Raw genomic sequence first — 18350 nt, 5'->3', positions numbered from 1 at the left:
AGAAAACCTCCCTGGGGGCCACTCAGGGGGCCAGGCAAATACAGACCAGATGCTGCAAAATGGCAAGAGCCCTCAGATCACAGCTTCCAACAGATTTGAAGATATTGGACATGTCTCAGAAAATACTCAGCGACTTCTGTGGCACAACCTGTATACAAACCATCACATGTTGCCCTTTAAAAGGAGAAATTGTGCTGAGACCCAGATTTTTAATATGCTTCCATAAACCTTCAGGGAGATCTCAGCACTGTTAGTGTCTGTCTGAATGATAACTGAGTTGAGGGAGGAGAAAGTCACCTTGAAAATCACATATTAATCCATTTTTAAACTGAGATCTAATCAGGATTTGTTTTAAGAGAAGGGTTTAAGCATTTAAAAGCACTCTTCTTCTAATTAGACCTATAATGTAAGTGAAGAGTGAAAGGTTAGCAGATCGATGGCGACAATATGGGGATAGGACCTATCAAAGTAATGCCCATGAGGCTGACTTTTGGTTGATTTTCTGAACTTTCATGGGTGCTCAGATTAGCATATAACCAAAAGTGGAACCAGTATCTGCTTCTTCCACATGTGCATTACTCCCAACTGCATTTACCAGGACACACACCAACTCCAACTGCATGAGCATCAGGGAGGGGTTTCAGAAAAAATATTCCAGAAGTAAAATAAGGCTTCCTTTGTCTTTATTTGGAATTTCACTACCAAATTAAATCTTTGTGTCATTTTTGTGAAAAAATGCTGTTGAAAAGCCACATGCACTCTAAAGCAGTGTTAATTATCCTTGTAACAGAGAAAAACAGCTGAAGCCAGGATCCTTTTGAACCACTAACTGATACAAACTATAATCACTCATACATCTTGGTGATAACCATCTCTTTCTGGTGTCATGCTGCTATTCACATGAGGATGTGACTCCTCAGATGTCTGTCAGTTCTCCTGCAGAGCTTCCCCTCTCCTCACATCCACATTTTGGAACAACAGGGGCCAGATCAAATTCTGTCTTCAGTGAGTGAGATCACAGATGAAAAGGTCAGGTAGTCTGCACGTAAACCAGCTTGGTTGACAGTGAGTGGGTAAACTACTCTTTCCTTGAGTCCTTGCATGGTTCTAGCTACAAAACCCTGCCCCAAAATCCTCCAATAAAAGACCCCCTGGCTACCTTGCCTTGAGGTCACAAATGCAACCTCTTGTAGCACATAATATCACCCAGGCTGCTCTGGTAGAAGGTAAGACCAAGTTTAAAACACTGGAAATGGCAGGACCATCCAAGTCTTTTCTTTTCCTGAGATCAATGCCCTGAGCTTTCTTAATCTTACAGCATGCTAGCTATCTTCAGGCATGAGACAGATTGGATTGCACCTGCAAAGATGGATATCAGTGGAAAACCAATGCTGCAGCCCTGGCTGTGAGTCACCTTGCTTCAGGCACATAAAAGAATCATCAGACTGAGTAGCTTCTTCTCTTCTACCAAGATGACTGCACACTCTAAGATGGGAAGATCTAGGTCTGCCACCAAAAGTATGGTGAGATGAAAGAAGAGGGTTCACAATCAGAGGGTTATTATTAAGACTTTAACTTCTTTGGCAAAATCCAAATTTCAGTGAAATCAGTGAGAATTCTCCCTTCAAGCAGCTACTTTTGAATGCATACATTTTCAACAGCAACTTGCAATTTTTCATTCAACATCACCCCTAACAGCAAAAACCACAAAAATTGAATGGGCACCTTAATTACCTTTCCAGCAAATAAGGGGTCCCTTTGACAGTACACCTTGGGAGCTTCTTACTAGGTAGTACTTTAAGTGCTTCTGCTTCTTTGGCTGAGTGGTTAATTTCAGGTTGATATGATTGGAAAACTCTGTGAAGTACCGAAATCCTCTTTCTCCACAGCCTATACAATTCCCAGAAAATCCTGAAAGAATGAAGCAGAAGACACACAAACAAATTAAATGTCTTTTACTGTCAGCTAGGAATAAGGCCACCTAAACCTACCTGCACACCCAGTTCCAGGGGACTGGAGGGCTCCAGCCAGCCAGCTTCTGTGGACACAGCACGTGTGTGTCAGTCTTAGCTCTTCTGAAACTGCTACATCTCTTTGGGGCATACTGACTCATGTCAAAATCCTACCACCAGTTTTCCACTCTACACAGCTCAGAGAAGAATAACTACTTGACAAGGGGAGAACTATGTTGCCACATTAGGAAATTTCCATGAGGAAAAAAAAAAAGGCTGTTTTTTCTCTATTAAAAAAACATGGGTTCCAAACTGCAGACATCTCTCTCAAAATAGTGGCTAATTCATCAGAGCAATTTCATATGAGTAAAATTACCATCAAATAAATTTTCCCTGAAGCTTCTTACACAAAATACTTTCCAAGTAAGCTGAACCTTACATTTTATTACAGTCTTGAAAGCAATCACTCGACATCAAGATTTGCATGGCCAAAGTTAGGAGTGCCTCAAAATAGTTAAAAAAAACTACAGCTTCTCAAGAAAGTAACCATTTTAGGGACAAAGACTGTTTTTCTGCAACCTTCCCCACAAGGTTTCACAGAAAGGGGTGAAATTTTGAGTTGAGGTCTGGAGGACATAATCCAGACTAAGAATTATGAGCAGCCTTGATTTCCAGTGTCATTCACAGCTGTGTTAATGGGAATATGGCATAACGATGACACCAGTGTAACATTTCATAGAACAAAGCACAGGGGGTGTTCTGAAATGGGTCTGCCTTAAAATCTTTGTTGTTTGAATCAGCCCTCTATTATCTAATGCAGAACAGTTAAGTCCCGTTGTCTTACTTGTCATGCCACTTATCTCTGAACTGCTTTCAACCCTTAATGAAACAGATTTTCTATGCAATATCAATAATGATTTATAAAAGTGCTAGCAGATAAATACGTAGTGGAAATGCTTTATTTTTGTTTGTCTGTTTTTTTTTTCCATTTACTAGTAAGTTCAAGATCTGTAAGAGAATCAATTTTTCGTTCTTGTTACTATCATTATTTTTCACAATGACAAACAGCTTGGAGGATGCTGGTTCCTACACTCACATCAGCCAGAATAACGGGTTTATAACAAAGATATTCAGTGTTTTTGACAAAACACCTTACCCATAAAACTCTTAATAATTAGGCCATTGTCTTTAGCCTTACTGCACCTCATTATCATCTTTGATGAGGACGCCAAGATGCAAATTTCTTCATCTGTTTTTCCTGGGACTGCATCATTCTTTCTTTACTCCCTTGCAGCCCACAGAATCTACTGATGCATCTCCACAGTTTTCAGAAAGAGTAACCAGGGTCTCTCAGAGCTACTAAGTCAGTTCTTTGCTCACAGGTGCCAGTGACAGAAGCCTGGAGGCACTTCAATACCTCAGCAATGCCAGAGGTGTGAGTCACCAGGCTCCTTAACAAATGAGACCAGAGATGATGGATGGATGGATACAAAGCTGGGATGGGGGTGGGAGGCTTACCAACAAAGGCAAGCAGTACCACATTTAATCAGGTTTAAACACCATCTGCCTATCAGTTCTCATTGGTCAGCTCCTGACACTTCCCCTGCTTAGCAGGGGAGAAGCTCCTCTGAATCCTGAAGTGTACCCTGTTATCCAAAATCCCCAGTTATGCCCAGTGAAGGCACATCACACCACAGCTCTATCTAACTCAGGCCAGGGGCATTTCTGCCCTAGGCCCAAAGGTTTGCTGTGTATGGATTTGTCAAATGGATTTAATGGAGAGGTAATGTTAAAGCACAGAACAAAGCTGCTTCCAATAGTTACACAAAATATTGGTGGTCTGCACCAGAATTTGAGCAATGAAGTTAAATCAGGGTATTTATCCTTTGTTGTAATTTCTTTTCTGTTGAAAGGTCTTGATGAATATATCCTAGGCAGAGCAATGACTGGAGGGAGAAATGAGAGAGTAAATTCAAAACAGGCTAAAAGAGCCAAAATACATTCAATCACTTCTACTAGCTTGTTAAAATGTGTACCAGTTGTGATCCAAGGAGGAAATCTAGGTGCACATAGGCCTGTCTTCAATTACCAAGAGGCATTGTTGTACTAAAATTTTAAACTTCATAAATGTAACAGATTATGACATAATTGGAAAAGGTGGGGCAGGGTGTCTCTGTGTATTGGGTTTTGGGAAGCAAACTGCTCCCAGAACTTCTACTGAGAACAATGATCCTGGTGAAGCCAAGGGCAGAAAACATCCCTTAATTAAATTTTTTTTAAAAAATTATATAGTTCATTTTCTGTACTTGCATGAGCATATTTCTCCTTAAATGAAAATGCTGTAAGCTCCAGCTGAGATAAACAGTATGGATAGCTCACATTTAGAATGCCAGGGCTGCAATTGACTTCTGCCCACACAGAAACCTAGGAGATTCAATTGTGATTAATTGTGGAATCAGGGACTTGTTTTAAAATGGGCTTTTAAGGCAGGTTCATCTACAGATTTGATTTAATGAAGTCAGTCCTCTCCTCAACATATTTCTAATAGAAGGTTATTAGTTGAAATGACATTAGATAATTTTCAACTGGATTTTTTTTTTCTCTGAATTATTATGGCACAAAGAAAAAAAGATCTCTTACCTAAAAGTGCATTTTTTCCATGATCATCTGGCAAAAACCTCTTGTCAACAGCGCAGACTAGAATGTGGTCAGGAAGATTGGGAGATTTGGCTCCTACTAACAGGAAGCCTGCTGGGATATCAATTTGCTCCATGCACAGAGATACTAACCGTAAATCCTTGCCTGCTTGACAAAAACCTACAAAACAAAGCAAAACAAATGATAGCTCTTCAGAAGAATTCATTTAATTTTCTTTGTTTTATCAGTTGCAAAAGTAAATGGGCTTCACAACTTGATACTGTAACTGGAACTTTAATATATCCTTTTCAAGGGAAATAGAGGAAATTGAGATAGCATCTCATCACAACCACTTGCTGAGAGTTTCATTATTTTAAATATGCTGAACATATACAGGCACAAAAGAAATTTAAGTGTCCAAACATTAGACATCAAATGGCTCCGAAACCCAATTTTTCAAAAACAATCAAAATAAGAGGATAAGCTTGTGATTTAATTACAGAAAACAGCTCTTAAAACACACCAAAGATTATTTTTTCTTTGCCAAACTTTAGTTTACAGTTTTTTCAAGAGAAACTGTTTTGTCTTAGTTGCTTGTAGAAGGCTAGAATTGATACATAAAGACCATTAAGTAATACAAAAAATGATAACAATTGATGATGGAAGTTTAGTAGTGGCTACTAAAAGTTATTTTATTACATTACAATAATTAAATATATAATTTTAAAATTCTCTACACAATTTAGAAATTCCGGTAAATAAATAATTCACTAGTTTTAGACACGTGTATCATGTTTTTGCTACATCTCCAGTTGAGTCTCTTGAAGTCTCAGTGTACTGCATGACTTTCTAGTCCCCAGTTAGTCTTTTCCCCACTCAAACACACATATGCCCACAAAATAAGGACATAACATTGCCTCTTGGGCTTCTAATCAATGTAGAGCTAAAGCAGCAGAAGTGGGCAAAAATGGGGACCTGAGGGAGTTTCTGCTGTTCTATACCCTTCAGTGAGCAGGTGGCAGGCTGGGTCACACAAAAAGCATAGCAAGGCAACCCAGAGCAGTGTCCAGGCTAAATAAACAATAAATAAAGAAAATCACAATCACAAGAATCAAGATTACTGTGGAAGTTGAACTTACTGCAATAGCTATTAATACCTATTATTTACACTTGATTTAAAATATTATTCATGTAAATATTATTCATTGTCACAGAAATGTTAAGGAAGAAAAAAAAATCCTGGAGGAATATCTTGGGTAAGCATGTGGTAACAAAATGTGATCACAGCTTAACCAAAACCCACCTCAGCCATTATTGATACATATGTCTGTGCTCTTAGCTCTTGGGCCAAAACCTGTAGCAACTTCAGCAAAAATTATGGAAGTTAATGGGTTTTGGTTTTATCTCAGAACTGTAGCAGGCACAGAGCATGTGCAAAGTGGAATGCACAGAATCAGCTTGCATGAATTTCCTCACAAGCAGCAGCTTGCTGAAAACAGGGTCCAATACAGGTTCAGTCTTGTGCCTACATTCACAATCTGCTGAACCAGTTCTTGGCTGAATGGTTTCTTCAGTTCTTCAATCAGCTCAGTTCCAGCAGCAGCTCATGGAAAGCTAGCTGGGATGCACCCCTCACACACCTTTTTCCAGGCAATGAATTGAAATGAAGCACCTGAAGTTTTCATGTATGAATCAGTGGATTATACCAATAAATTATCAATAAAAACTTACATATGCTTTAGGAGAGAAATATTAAATGTGCATATTTAAAGCACAATTAGTTCTTTTCTGATTAGGTGCCATTTGATTTTTAAATTTCTGTTAAATTTCTCTTAAGGCATGTTCTCTAAAAACATATTGATCGTAGTGAAATAGAAAGCCAGGTACCAGGGTAAGTATTATCTAGATTTTCTCATGTAATTTAGAAAAACAGACAAACCCAGGGGGAAAGTCCCTTACATTCAAAATAAAATTTGCTTATTCAAATGTTTATATCACCTGGGTATTAAATCCAGAATTTTCAAAACTAACCTTAAATATTTAGGCATTCAGTGAAATCTGAGTAGTTGACATGCTTAGAAAATACCACTTTACATCTAGATTTAAAACAGAAAAATTGCCCACTGCTGACAATGTGGGCAAACAGGAAATCTGAAGATAAGGATTATGAAACAGCAAGTGCAGTAAGATTTCAACACAGATTTAAACCCGTGCTTTTACACAATTAGCTTCTAGCCCAGTCTCTACCTAAAAATGTTCTGGAAATGCCCAGAAGCACAAATGGTGCCCAACAGGAGGCTTTTGAAGGAATTGCTTGCAATACTGGCACAAGCAAGGTTGTCAGTGTTGTTGTGTGTCAACACAGACTTGCTTTCTGAAGGAGCACGCAACATTGGGAAGGGTGAATATCACATGGGAAGCGTTGAGCCCCTTGGGCTGCTTGTGGGTTTTGATGTCCCAGTGAAGTGAAACAGCGCTGCACGACATCCCAGGTGAAAGAAAAGACTCAGCTTTATGTGGGCTATGAGCAAAACAGCTTCAGCTGTGCTTTGAGCAGCTGTGTGTCACCATTCTGCATCTGTCCTCAAGGAAGAAGGTACAGGAGAGCCCTAAGAAAAAACATCTTACCAAGTTTACAAGCACAATTCAGTAACAGCCTGCTATCATGGGAACAGCAGCCTCTTAGCTGAGAGGCTGTAGATCTTAAAATACTTAATATTTCCCACCATTTAGGATACGTAGCTGAATCTGCAAGCAATACCTTATGATTCACCCCAGTATCATCTCTTACTTAGCCAGTGCTCCCAGACCCCTTGCACGCTCCCCCTTCTCCCTCCTTTCACAATCTCCTTTGGCATCCTCTTCTGCTTTGGCTGGCGACATCTCTGGATCAGAGAGGTATGCATGTGCAGACTGGCTGGCCAGCACATGCCTCTGTGATGTTCAGCCTGTGAGAGAGCTATAATTACTTTGCTGCCCTAGGGGACTTAAGTTTGGGGACACCGATGTCATCCAAACAGCTCCTGAACTTCACAAATCTTGCTGAAATTCACTACCTTTATAATCTCTACCCCTCTACCAGAAATGGCAGAAAGCAGCCACCAGCTCAGAGCTCACAGGCGACTGCCAAAACCTCGTTTGCTGAGGTGGTGAGATAATAAACAGGGCTGACACCAAATGGTTTCCTCTGGCTCCCGCTCTGAGAGGGAAAAGGATCCCGATGGGTGGGCATGAGAGGCAGCACAGAGAGTTCTCTCAGAGCCTCCAGGAACTTTTCTCTTGCTCGTCGAACAGCTGCCACAGGAGAAGCAGGGAGGGCTGCAGAGCTTGGTACTTCCACCAGGAGATACGGACAGGATGCAAATCTGCTCCTGTGCAGTAAAAGGTTTGAATTCTCCTTCAAAGACATGCAGATGGTATACTTCAAGAGCCCTTCATTATCCTTTTTTCCCTTGACTTTTAGGGCTGAAAAGCACTCTTTTAAGTTTCTGTTCCTTTTTGAAACTGAATGAGGAAATTCCACCCAAAATACATTGATTTGGAAGCAAGTAACTGTGGGGAGATGAAGGGGGGATTAACCCTCTCCCTGTTACATTGTCTTTTTCTAATTAGCAAGCACCACAGAGATCCCAACCTTATTTTCTTTTCTTTTCTGTTTTGCATAATTTTTGCATTGGTAATTAATTATCTGTTAGAAATAATAATTTCCACATTAGGAAAGACAAGACATAATGTTTCAGTACTAGATGAACTTGTGCTGTCAATGTCTAAGAACATTTAAAATCCATTTACATTTCATAGCTGTTCATTTATAACTGTGCTGGCACCTACATTGCTACGTCAAACAGCAGTAAAATATTTCCTCTAAAGAAGAAAGAATGGCACTTTAATTTACTAGTGAACCTTTTATGAAAATGTAAGTACAAAGAGAAGAAAACACGAGTCAGTAAACCAAACCAAATTCTCTTTGTGAAATCTTTTATCGACATGTAACTGAACTACTGAAAAAAAAAACCAAAACAAACAACATGTTCTCACAGGATCTCAGCTTTGTTTCAAATAAGGACAGGCACTTATATTTCAATTAAAGATTTGCAAATACCAGGAGCAGTCACCAAAAATTTAAAATATTAACAGCTTTTACAGACATCTGTATTTCTCTGCATTAGTTTTTGCTTCTGAGTGCATTCTCCAACATCACTTCATTTAAAGTAACCCAGTCCCGTCTTCCTGAAAATGTATCCCCGCAGCTGTCAAGGACTACAAGTGCTGGAATCTTCTTAGAAATGAAACTTGTATCTGTCTTCCCTTTCCCTGCTGTAAGAGGTAGTTTCCATGTGGGGCACCAGCCCCTTCTTGCACTATAGTAAATGGGCTATTTGCATAAGGAATTAGCTTCCAGGAATTACATATGAATTAGGGGTCACTGTCACTCGCTATTGTAACCTCACGGTAACTGATCAGGTGTTAAGTACCTCCTTACCTAATTGCTTCTGAAACTACCTTGGCCTTTCTTTAAGCATCAGGTAAATTGAGGATTTGCTAACAAAAGAAAGGTGATACTATTGTGTTTCCCACAGCTTGCATAGAATGTTATTCCACAAATTAGAAGCAGCCTCTTTTAAAGCTACAGCAAGCAAGAGGTTCAGAACAGCTTCTTGATAATGCAAGAATTTTGTTGCCTATTTGAGATATCCATATGAAAACAAATAAATTATTTTTCTTGAAAGCCTATTTTCATGGAAATTTTAGTTACAAAAATTTGTGTTAAGCAGGAAGAAACAAAAACAAACCCCCAATGCCCCTGAAAATAAGTGAATTACTTTCTTGACCAATAATAGCAAGTTCAGTGGCAAATACAGTTGCTCTTTCCAATGGGCTAAGGAGAGAGAGTTAAGACATCTAATGCTAGCTGAGAAAGAATCTCAAACAAATGCACTTGTGAGATACTTTTTTTTTTCCTTTGGCTGACAACTAAAGGCATTAAGATCTACTTTCTGCAGCCATGTGACTGACAAATGCCTCTGAATAAAAGCTCAAGTCACTACAGAAAATAATATGATGGTTATGGCACACATCCTGAATTCAGGAAAAACAAACAACACAAATACCTTAAAGGGAAAAAGATTTCATCCCACCTGATTCAAAAGGTGGGAAACAGGTTTTACAGCAAGCAGAGCCATGAACTGCAGGCTCTAGTACCAATATTTTGCTCTTGGATAAGCAATTGAATACATGCTTAGTTTAAAGTATCCAAATACAGTGAGTTCAAATGGTCTATCAGTATTGTTTAACATCTTCATAATGTTATTTACCTTTGCAATTAAATAAGTAAGATAAGGGATGCAAACAATGGCAGTGATCCTGTCTTACATCTCTGGAAGGCATACTCATGAGATGAAAGATGAGCTATCAGATTAATATCTTGTTGAGATATGGTCTGCAGTGTGAATGTTTGGGAACCAGGGCATTTTAAACAATTATGCAAAACTGTCCTAACAGATCACCAGAAGTATTTGAAAAAAAAAAAAAAATCTGTTTTCCTTTTCCAAATACAAAAACACTGCTCTCTTAAATCAGTTCCTTGAGAACATCTAAAAGCAAGGTAGATTTTGTAAACTCACAATGGTAAACTTAAAAATGAGTAATGAAAAACCCTAAAATTCTGCATATGTAACACACAGAACTTTCTTCTAAAGTGCTTTGATCATAAAAGCCTTATAGATAAAAATCAAAACACAAAACTGCCCCTGAAAGGTCAATCCCAGGACATACTAAGACGTTTAATATTACATACATATAATATGTGAAGCACTGCTCCTCCTCTCCAAAGGAGATTTTGCAGACTTTATTGATACTTGTCCTCAACTGAGAACACTTTCCTAGGAATACATTGTTTTATACTTTCTCCTTCCCTCCTCCTTCAAATTTACGAGCCTTCAAAGAACAGAAAGCCACACTTCTGTGTGAATAACAAATTCTCCCAACAATATTCCCCACCTTTTCACAGTAGCCAGCCAGCCCTTCTGTTCTTTCTGCTACAGGGAACAGGCAGGATGCTGTTACAGAGGGTAAATATGCTCCTGTGAGCTGCATTTGGAAATGGAAAAGGCAAAGATGACAACACAAGCCACTAATGCCAAACCCCTAGAAATGTCAAAGAATTACCAGCGGTTGGTCCTTACTTCTATCGCTTCATATAACCAGATACTTCAGTCAGGTACAAAACCATTTCAAAGTTACAGTTTTTTGATTAACTGTGCACATGGAATTCCACAATTCAGGAGGATATTGAATAAAAGGTCAAAAAGAGCATTTGGATCTGGTGGGAATAGTTCTTGTTTCCAGGTGTCTGAAGTCAGCAGGGAGATGTTTTAACAAGAAGCACATCTAACAATTATGAGCAGATCTTCCTTTTTTGAGGAAGCTAAACCTTCAGAATAGAGCAATTCTGGGGTAAGATGAACCAATCACAGATTTTTCTTAGACTAAGTAGGTACATGCATAATTACCTGGTTCTTTCTTTAACACATTTAAACCCAAACAAATATAGTATGGTCAACAATTTTGCTCATCTTGAGCAACAACAAATCAGGACAGCTCAGGGAAGGAAGCAATGGCCAACAGGCACATGGGGAAGACAAAACAGACAAGCTTCCACTACCAAACTTCTTGTCACCTCAGCAGCAGAAATTACACTAAGTGTCCTCCCCATTTTCTTTTTCCAAACTCTTCCTTCAGCCCATGGAAGCAACTAAATCCAGCTTTGCCAATGTTTTGAGAATCATTTAGGGATAGATTGAGAAGGAGCCATACTGATGTCAACTCAGATAACCTCTTTGAAGACAGTGAATCAATGAAAACCACAGACAAAAAAGGGCTTTCAGAAACTAATGACATGCCACAGCCAGTCCTCAACATTGCTTTCAAATGATACATTAAATTTAATGTCCTCAAATAAGTCCTTCTAATCCGTATCTTGCAAGATCTATGGCTTTGACTATAAACTGTATTTTCAGACTTTCTAACTCAAGAATTTGTAACTGCAGAGAGTGCACATTATCACTAGAATCAGGTGTGGAGATCATACAGTAAAAAAAAGGGTACCAACCATCAGTAGTGCAAGACCCTTCTGGGGCAGGTTTTTGCGAGTATGGGATTGGTGGACTACTTGAATCTGACATGTCTTCATCCTCTTCATCTTCCATTTCATTAACAGCTTGGTTGGTAGAAAAGTCCAGGTTTCCATTTTGTGAATAGCGATGTACTAACTCTTTATCCAACTCTTCTACCTTTGGTTTCACATCTGAAGAATAAAAATAGTAAAAATAATATAGTAAAAATAAAAATAACCTAGAAAATTAAACTTTTCAACAGTATCTCCTTTTAATATAACATTTATCTCCTTTTAAAATAACCAGCATGCCATTCTTTCCCCTTACTGAAGCCCAAGATTCAGATTTTGTCACACAATTAACTGTCGTGAAGTTTGTTTGCTTTTTTTTAAGCGAAACACACACACACAGAAAAACAACTGAAACGTGCCATACTTTCATGGTTACCTTCCGGCAGGAAAGGAGGCTGGTCAGGATCCAGGTACAGCTGTGAGAAGATTGGCCGTGGGACAACGCTGCTGCATCTCAGAGAAGCTTCTATGGAGTTATGAAGAGCTTCTTCGAAACGGGCAGATTTTAGTTGCCCTGCATATGAATTCCCCATGATCTAAAAACACAAAGGAAACAGCTGGTAAGGGAATGGGAATGCCCATGCACAGAGAATTTACAAATGAAGACAGAGGTCTTACTATCATCCATGACAGTGATATAAAGTTAGCAAGAAAATATGCTGTGCAAACAACATCTCTAACAAGCACCACACGTTCACGTTTCTCTCTCAGTCCAACAGACTGAATCCCTCTGTTCCACTAAGTTTTTAGCACATCTCTAACACACTGCTCTGTGTCTTCTGAGTACATGGCCTCTCAACAGCCTCAAGAACCTGCCTGGCATAAAAAATTAATGGAGGATAGATAAAATTATCTATTATTATTATTATTATTTGGGTTTTTAGGATATTCAGGGTGGAATACAGAAGGGTAGATGACAAAAAAAATTTAAAAGTCAAGTTGAACTTCATCAGTTTTTGCCAGAGTGTGTTTACATGATTTTTCACTTGTCAGTATGCCATTATTTGGAGAAAACCTTTACACAAAGAAATCTAATAACTTGAATTTTTGCTCTTGCTCATATTAACTGAAATTACATGGAAGGTCAGTTTCTCTGTCTTTTCAGAATCTTTTCACCTCTTGTCTTCAGTGTAATATTATGATTTACATTTGTCTGACCTATGAAAGGATCTAGTTATAACAAGATATATATATATATATAAAAGAGAGAAATAAGTAAATTCTAAACCACATGCAGCAACTACAGTAAAATGTCTTTATTTGAAAATATGCTTTATTTATAATTAATATTTCTGCTTATATCAATGACGAACTTAGGAACTTAATTAAATATTCAAGCACAAACAGACCTGTAGATAATTTCTGCTCCTTGGATGGATTCACACAGCCCAAAGACTGTTATATTTGTGCACCCAGCACTAGGATACAGACACTCAAATTTAAACATTTAGTAACAGGGTGGCCACAGAAGGTTTTAAAATGAGCTAAAGGAGACTCATTGAAATATGAAATTTTCCACTTTGCTAGATCATTATACCAAATGACATTTGTTCCAAAGAAAGAGCAGTCTAAAATCGTCCAACTTCTGAGAAATGTATTTCAACAGAGAAAAGTTTACCCCAGTTATACCAACACACACAAAAGTACAAAACCTTATAAATTATCTTTGTATTTCCCCTCAGTAGATGTCACCTAGCCCTACAAACAGGAAGAGACCTTGGCCAAGAAGATAAGTTGGCATTTTGAAAACCTACAGTTCCACTCCTGCTTTATCACCGGGTTGCTCAAGGTCCTCAGGGCCACCTGTAAAAGGGCAATAATCATGACAGCCACTTCCAGCAGCCTTTGAGGGCTGCTGGTGGAGACAAATCGCTAAGAGCTAATTATTACTGCACTACTGGGTACACAGGTGTGAAACAAATCGAATTATTCACCTCTAACCTGGGAGAGAGGGTCAGTTACCTGTTTATAGTTTTTATGCAGGTCTGGGAAAGTAATTTCTCATCTCTGATTTAGACTGGCTTTTAATAGATTTTGTGGAAACTACATTTCTCTACCCCAACCAAAGACAATACCAGATAAAAAACCATTTCTTAACCTGACACATTCTGCTATTTCAGCAGTGAAATACCTAAGATAAGTAGATTCTCTATTCCCTTCTACATGTTTTCATTAGATTTGGAAATGGTAGGGACTGTATACAAACACACAACTACAAAGTGTGTTAGGGAAAAAAAAACTACACTGAAGCAGTATTAAGGCTGCAGTAGCCTAAAGCCTGTCAGGTGCCTTTGAAAAAAAGAATTGATGGAAATCAGCTAAGTGACTGAAATACTTGTTTTTCTGAAATCAGTGATGATAATTCCACAAATATAAATGAAATAATGACAGACTATTATTAAATTTCATGCAATAAAATTTAATTTCTCTGCTGTTTATGTCAGTTATGATGTGCTTAAGGTAAGATTTGAGGATTGTACTCAAATTAAAAGAGTTTAATTAAGACATCATAATGAAAATGAATCAAACTTCATGAATCAGAAAATTTGCAATCCCCACAGCACAACATCTGTGTGAAGTCTGTTCATTCTCCATTGTTGCATAAAATCTATGACAATCATTTTCATTTCGATGGGAAGCTATTAATAAAGCATAGCGCACACACAGCAAAAACGCTGGCAATTTGATTTGCTTCCCTGGCATCTACACAAGGAGACTCACCCGCGGATGGAGATTGTCACAGATTTACCAGAGAAAGGTTAATGGTTAATGCTACCAGAGGATGTTTCCAGCTTGCCAAGAGACAAGAAGATTGTTGTTGGGAATGCCGAGCAAAGGAAAGCTCGGGAAGCACAGCTCCGGTCCCTGCAGCGCGGCAGCAGAGCGGGAGGAAGCGATGCCAGGGATGGGGCCGGGCACGGCGGCCACGGGCCCTGCTGAGGAAGCCGAGAGCCCGGAGAACAGCACGGGGCAGCCGATCTCCTAACACGGCCCGAGGCCATTAGGGCAGCTGGGCCTCATTTGGAGCTCAATAGAGCTGGGGAGGGGAGGGGAGAGCAGGGGCTTTTCCTTCGGCAGGGCAGAGGAGGTGGCAAGACTCTCCAGCAGCGAGCTGCGGCCTGGCTCAGGCTGCCCTTGATCCAGCCTCCCCGAAAGCCAGGAGCACCAATCCAAGGGAGTTCAACACTCCTTAGTGTTTCTGCACTTGATTCTACCCCTAAATGCCTGGTGTAATTAGGAAATGGTTTATTTTCCTCCTCATAGTGTAATTGGGAGCACACCTCAGCAGCGGCAGAGGAGACGGGAGAACGTGCTTTAAATGGACTCCAGCGTGCTGAGGGGGCTTGGGGAGGAGGCAGCAGAGCCTATGGGACAAATAAATTGATGGAATTTAAAGGGAGGGGAAAAAAAAACCTACAAAAAAAAACCTACAAAAAAAATCCCAAACAAAAAACCAAAAACAAACAAACAAAAAAAAAACACAAAAAAAACCCCAAAAAAACCAAGACAAAACCAAGAGCACACACCTCCCCCCAAAACAACAACAACAAAAAAAACCAAAAGAAAACAAAAAAAACCCCAACCCCCCCCCAAAAAACACCAAAAACCACCAAAATCAAAGAACATTTCTCTAATTAAGACATGTATCTGCCATATCTGCATTTAAATACGACCAAAGCCAATGATTTAACATAACTAAATTAATGCTCATTGTTAAAAAAGTTACCCAAGTAATATGTCTATCCAACATTCATACATGAGGTCATTTGGCAAAAACAAAACAAACCAACCCCTCTTGCTTTCTATAGTGAAATTTAGACAAGGTTTTCTTAAAAGTCTGTCCATCGGATGCATCAGTGAGCTCAGGAGAATGTGGGAAAGACATTCCATTGTTGAGTTCATCTGAGCTGATCTGACACGGTGACTGAGAAAACAGAGCTGGACTTGACTCAGGAGCTCCTCCCTGATCTCACAAACCTGTTTTTATGCTGCCAGCTCTGGCACATCAGGGCTCACCCTCGTGTCCATTGTTCCACACCCAGCAACATGGCATGGAGCTCTGCTGGAGCCTTAGCTGCGTGCACCAAGAGGTTTCCAGTGGGCAGGAGGTTTGATGAGAGGGTAAATAATCATTTGCATATCTACCTGCACACTAATTGTAGCTAACTCAGCACAGAGCTGGTTAGATTCCTGCCAATGAGCAATCTGCACATCTCTAATTCAGTATTCCAGCCCTCACCTTTCCTTTTACCTGCACCACTAGATGGATGCCAGTGTAATTCTTAAGTTGCCTACTTCTCTTGGTGACTTTTTAAGGTCTGTTTTGGATTGAACTCTACAGAATGTTAGTATGTGCAAAGTGTATGTGTATTTAGCTGCTATACTTTTCCTTCCCCACCACCCTACCAAGGAAGGAAGTCCAATTTGGCAACACTCCTTCTAAGGCTCCCCCTCTACCACAACAATTTTCCCACCATACACAGATGAATTTTATTTAATTTCCTTAAAACTCACTACAGGGATTAGAAGATATTATAACAATTGAATAATTTCAAAATTAAATTTGAAAGAAAACATTAAATTATAGGGGAATTTCCTAAAATTTAGATCACCTCCAGGTTCTATCACTCTCAGCATTCTTCTTTGAAAAGATTCAGACACCATCCAGCACATCTCCATTGCTGCTGTGCTTCTACAAAGCAAATTTCCCAAACCCACTTCAAGTCTTCTTTGCAGTGGCACTGAACTAGAGGATTAACCATGAGATTTGCTGGAGCGAGAACTGCCTTAAAACAGAGCTGGAAGGCAGCCCTCACATTGCCATCTGTCTCCTTACAAAGACACACGAACAAGGCAATTGTTATTCCTCTATTGGAATTGTGAAATTCCTCTAACCAAGGAAATTGTGAAATTCTTCAAACCTGACCACAGGTAAAGGAGGATTATTGCTACAGCTTTAAAGAAAACAATTCATATGGGCATTTACTGTGGAAAGAAAAACTATGATTACCATGAGCTTCTATCAAAGCAGACAGAAATGGAAATAACAAAAGCAAAATTTCAAAGATAATTGGTTTTAACACCGCATCACTTTGCTGTGTGGTGAAGGACTCAGGGAAATTCTAATCACTCCTTCAAACTCAGAAGCTGAATTTACAAAAAGACCTTGTCAATTCAAGCAAATAATTTTGTTCCATGTGATCACACAGGTTTCAAAAAATCTGTGCAGAGACATGACATGGGATGTTTGAGAAAAACCAGAGCCCAGGTCCAGCAGTGTGTAAGTACAGTAAGCACTACCCACTTTTAGGTAGGAAAAAAGAAGGAAAAAAGGTGACTATGCTTCTTTACATTAAAAAACCAGAACAAACAAACAAAAATAAAAGTCATCTCTGAAAAGTGCATCATGACTCAATAACTCTTGGAAGCCAGAAGTGCACATTGAGTTGAAGGCTCTGCTAGTAAAAATATAATCAGATCATTCAGTACACCAGATACCACATATTTGGCCTCCAGGTGGGTCATGACCCCAGAGACTTTAAAGGAGAGGAACCGAACTGGAGGATGAGGGAGGGGGTGAGTGTTGTTGTTATGGCTTAAAGCAATTTCACAATTACCTGATAGCGAATGATGAATCTGATGCAAACACCCTCCATTAAGTCAGCTCTATCAAGTCCTTACTTTGTGTTTAACCTAATAATGTAATTGTGTTCTCCAAAACACATAATCTGGCTTCTGATCTGGCCTACCCCACAGAGAAGTTTCTCTTCAAAGGAAAAGAAAGCAAGTTTCTCCACAAAGGCACTGCCAGGCCCAGCACAGCTCCTGTATCTCAAAGGGTTATCTCAGGCAAAGAGAGAGCAGGCATCTATTTGTGCTGCAGAAAAACTGAACTGGTTGTTTCAGGTACAGCTAGTGTTTTTGATTGTTTACATCATTCTCAGTCATGTTCTGGGAGTATTATTTTTTCCCATTAGAGCATCACTAGGATGCACCCTGAACATGCATACAGCAGAAAGAATGTCAGGTAATAATGACAATAACAAATATATGCACTCACCAGAAGTGCAGACTTCAAAGTCAAAAGTCCATGTACAGCATTGACTGTAGCATTCAGTGGGGAAGACTTATGTGTGACTCAAAAAAAGATTGTAAGGTGGAGTAGATACCTTACTTCATAACCACTGTAAGACCTCTTTTTTCCCCTCTCAGTCTTTTCAAGGTTTTGACATTCTCACCCTGTTTTGTCTTCATTACGGATATTCAAACTCAACTGTAAAAGAACTTACAATCCTATGTAGCAAGTGACAGAAAAATAACTCATTCACAATGTGTTTCAAGAAAAATGAATTATTAGTTTGGATTTCCCCTATTTACAGTGCAGTTTCCTCTAATTTTTATTTTTTGTTTTATTTCTTAAAAAATATTTTTGTATCCAGTACTATTTAGAGTCTCATCTTTGAGTCTAATGTTGTCATTACTGTATAAAAGTAATGGGAAGGATCAAGGACACATATTTTTTCCTGACAAGGTTATTTCTCTGATTGCTTAATTAATGGTATCTGTACTTGGAG

General features: G+C 39.1%; 1 protein-coding gene across 1 annotated transcript in view; it reads right to left on the bottom strand.

The window, feature by feature from the left end:
- Positions 1–18350, bottom strand: part of LOC120500725 (GREB1-like protein) — a gene marked incomplete at its 3' end in the record, with an annotated part of 117277 nt that overhangs the window by 32801 nt on the left and 66126 nt on the right. Inside the window, exons 4-7 of the mRNA XM_039705970.1 lie at positions 12152–12311; positions 11701–11895; positions 4593–4769; positions 1735–1911 (exon numbers count right to left, since the gene is read on the bottom strand). Of these exons, the coding sequence (XP_039561904.1) occupies positions 1735–1911; positions 4593–4769; positions 11701–11895; positions 12152–12308 (706 nt within the window). The remainder of the gene's footprint in view (positions 1–1734; positions 1912–4592; positions 4770–11700; positions 11896–12151; positions 12312–18350) is intronic.

The sequence above is a fragment of the Passer montanus genome, unplaced genomic scaffold (genome assembly GCF_014805655.1).
Source record: "Passer montanus isolate IOZ18808 unplaced genomic scaffold, ASM1480565v1 scaffold19, whole genome shotgun sequence".
In the NCBI taxonomy this organism is placed as follows: domain Eukaryota; kingdom Metazoa; phylum Chordata; class Aves; order Passeriformes; family Passeridae; genus Passer; species Passer montanus.
This window is presented reverse-complemented; position numbering and strand designations above follow the sequence as displayed.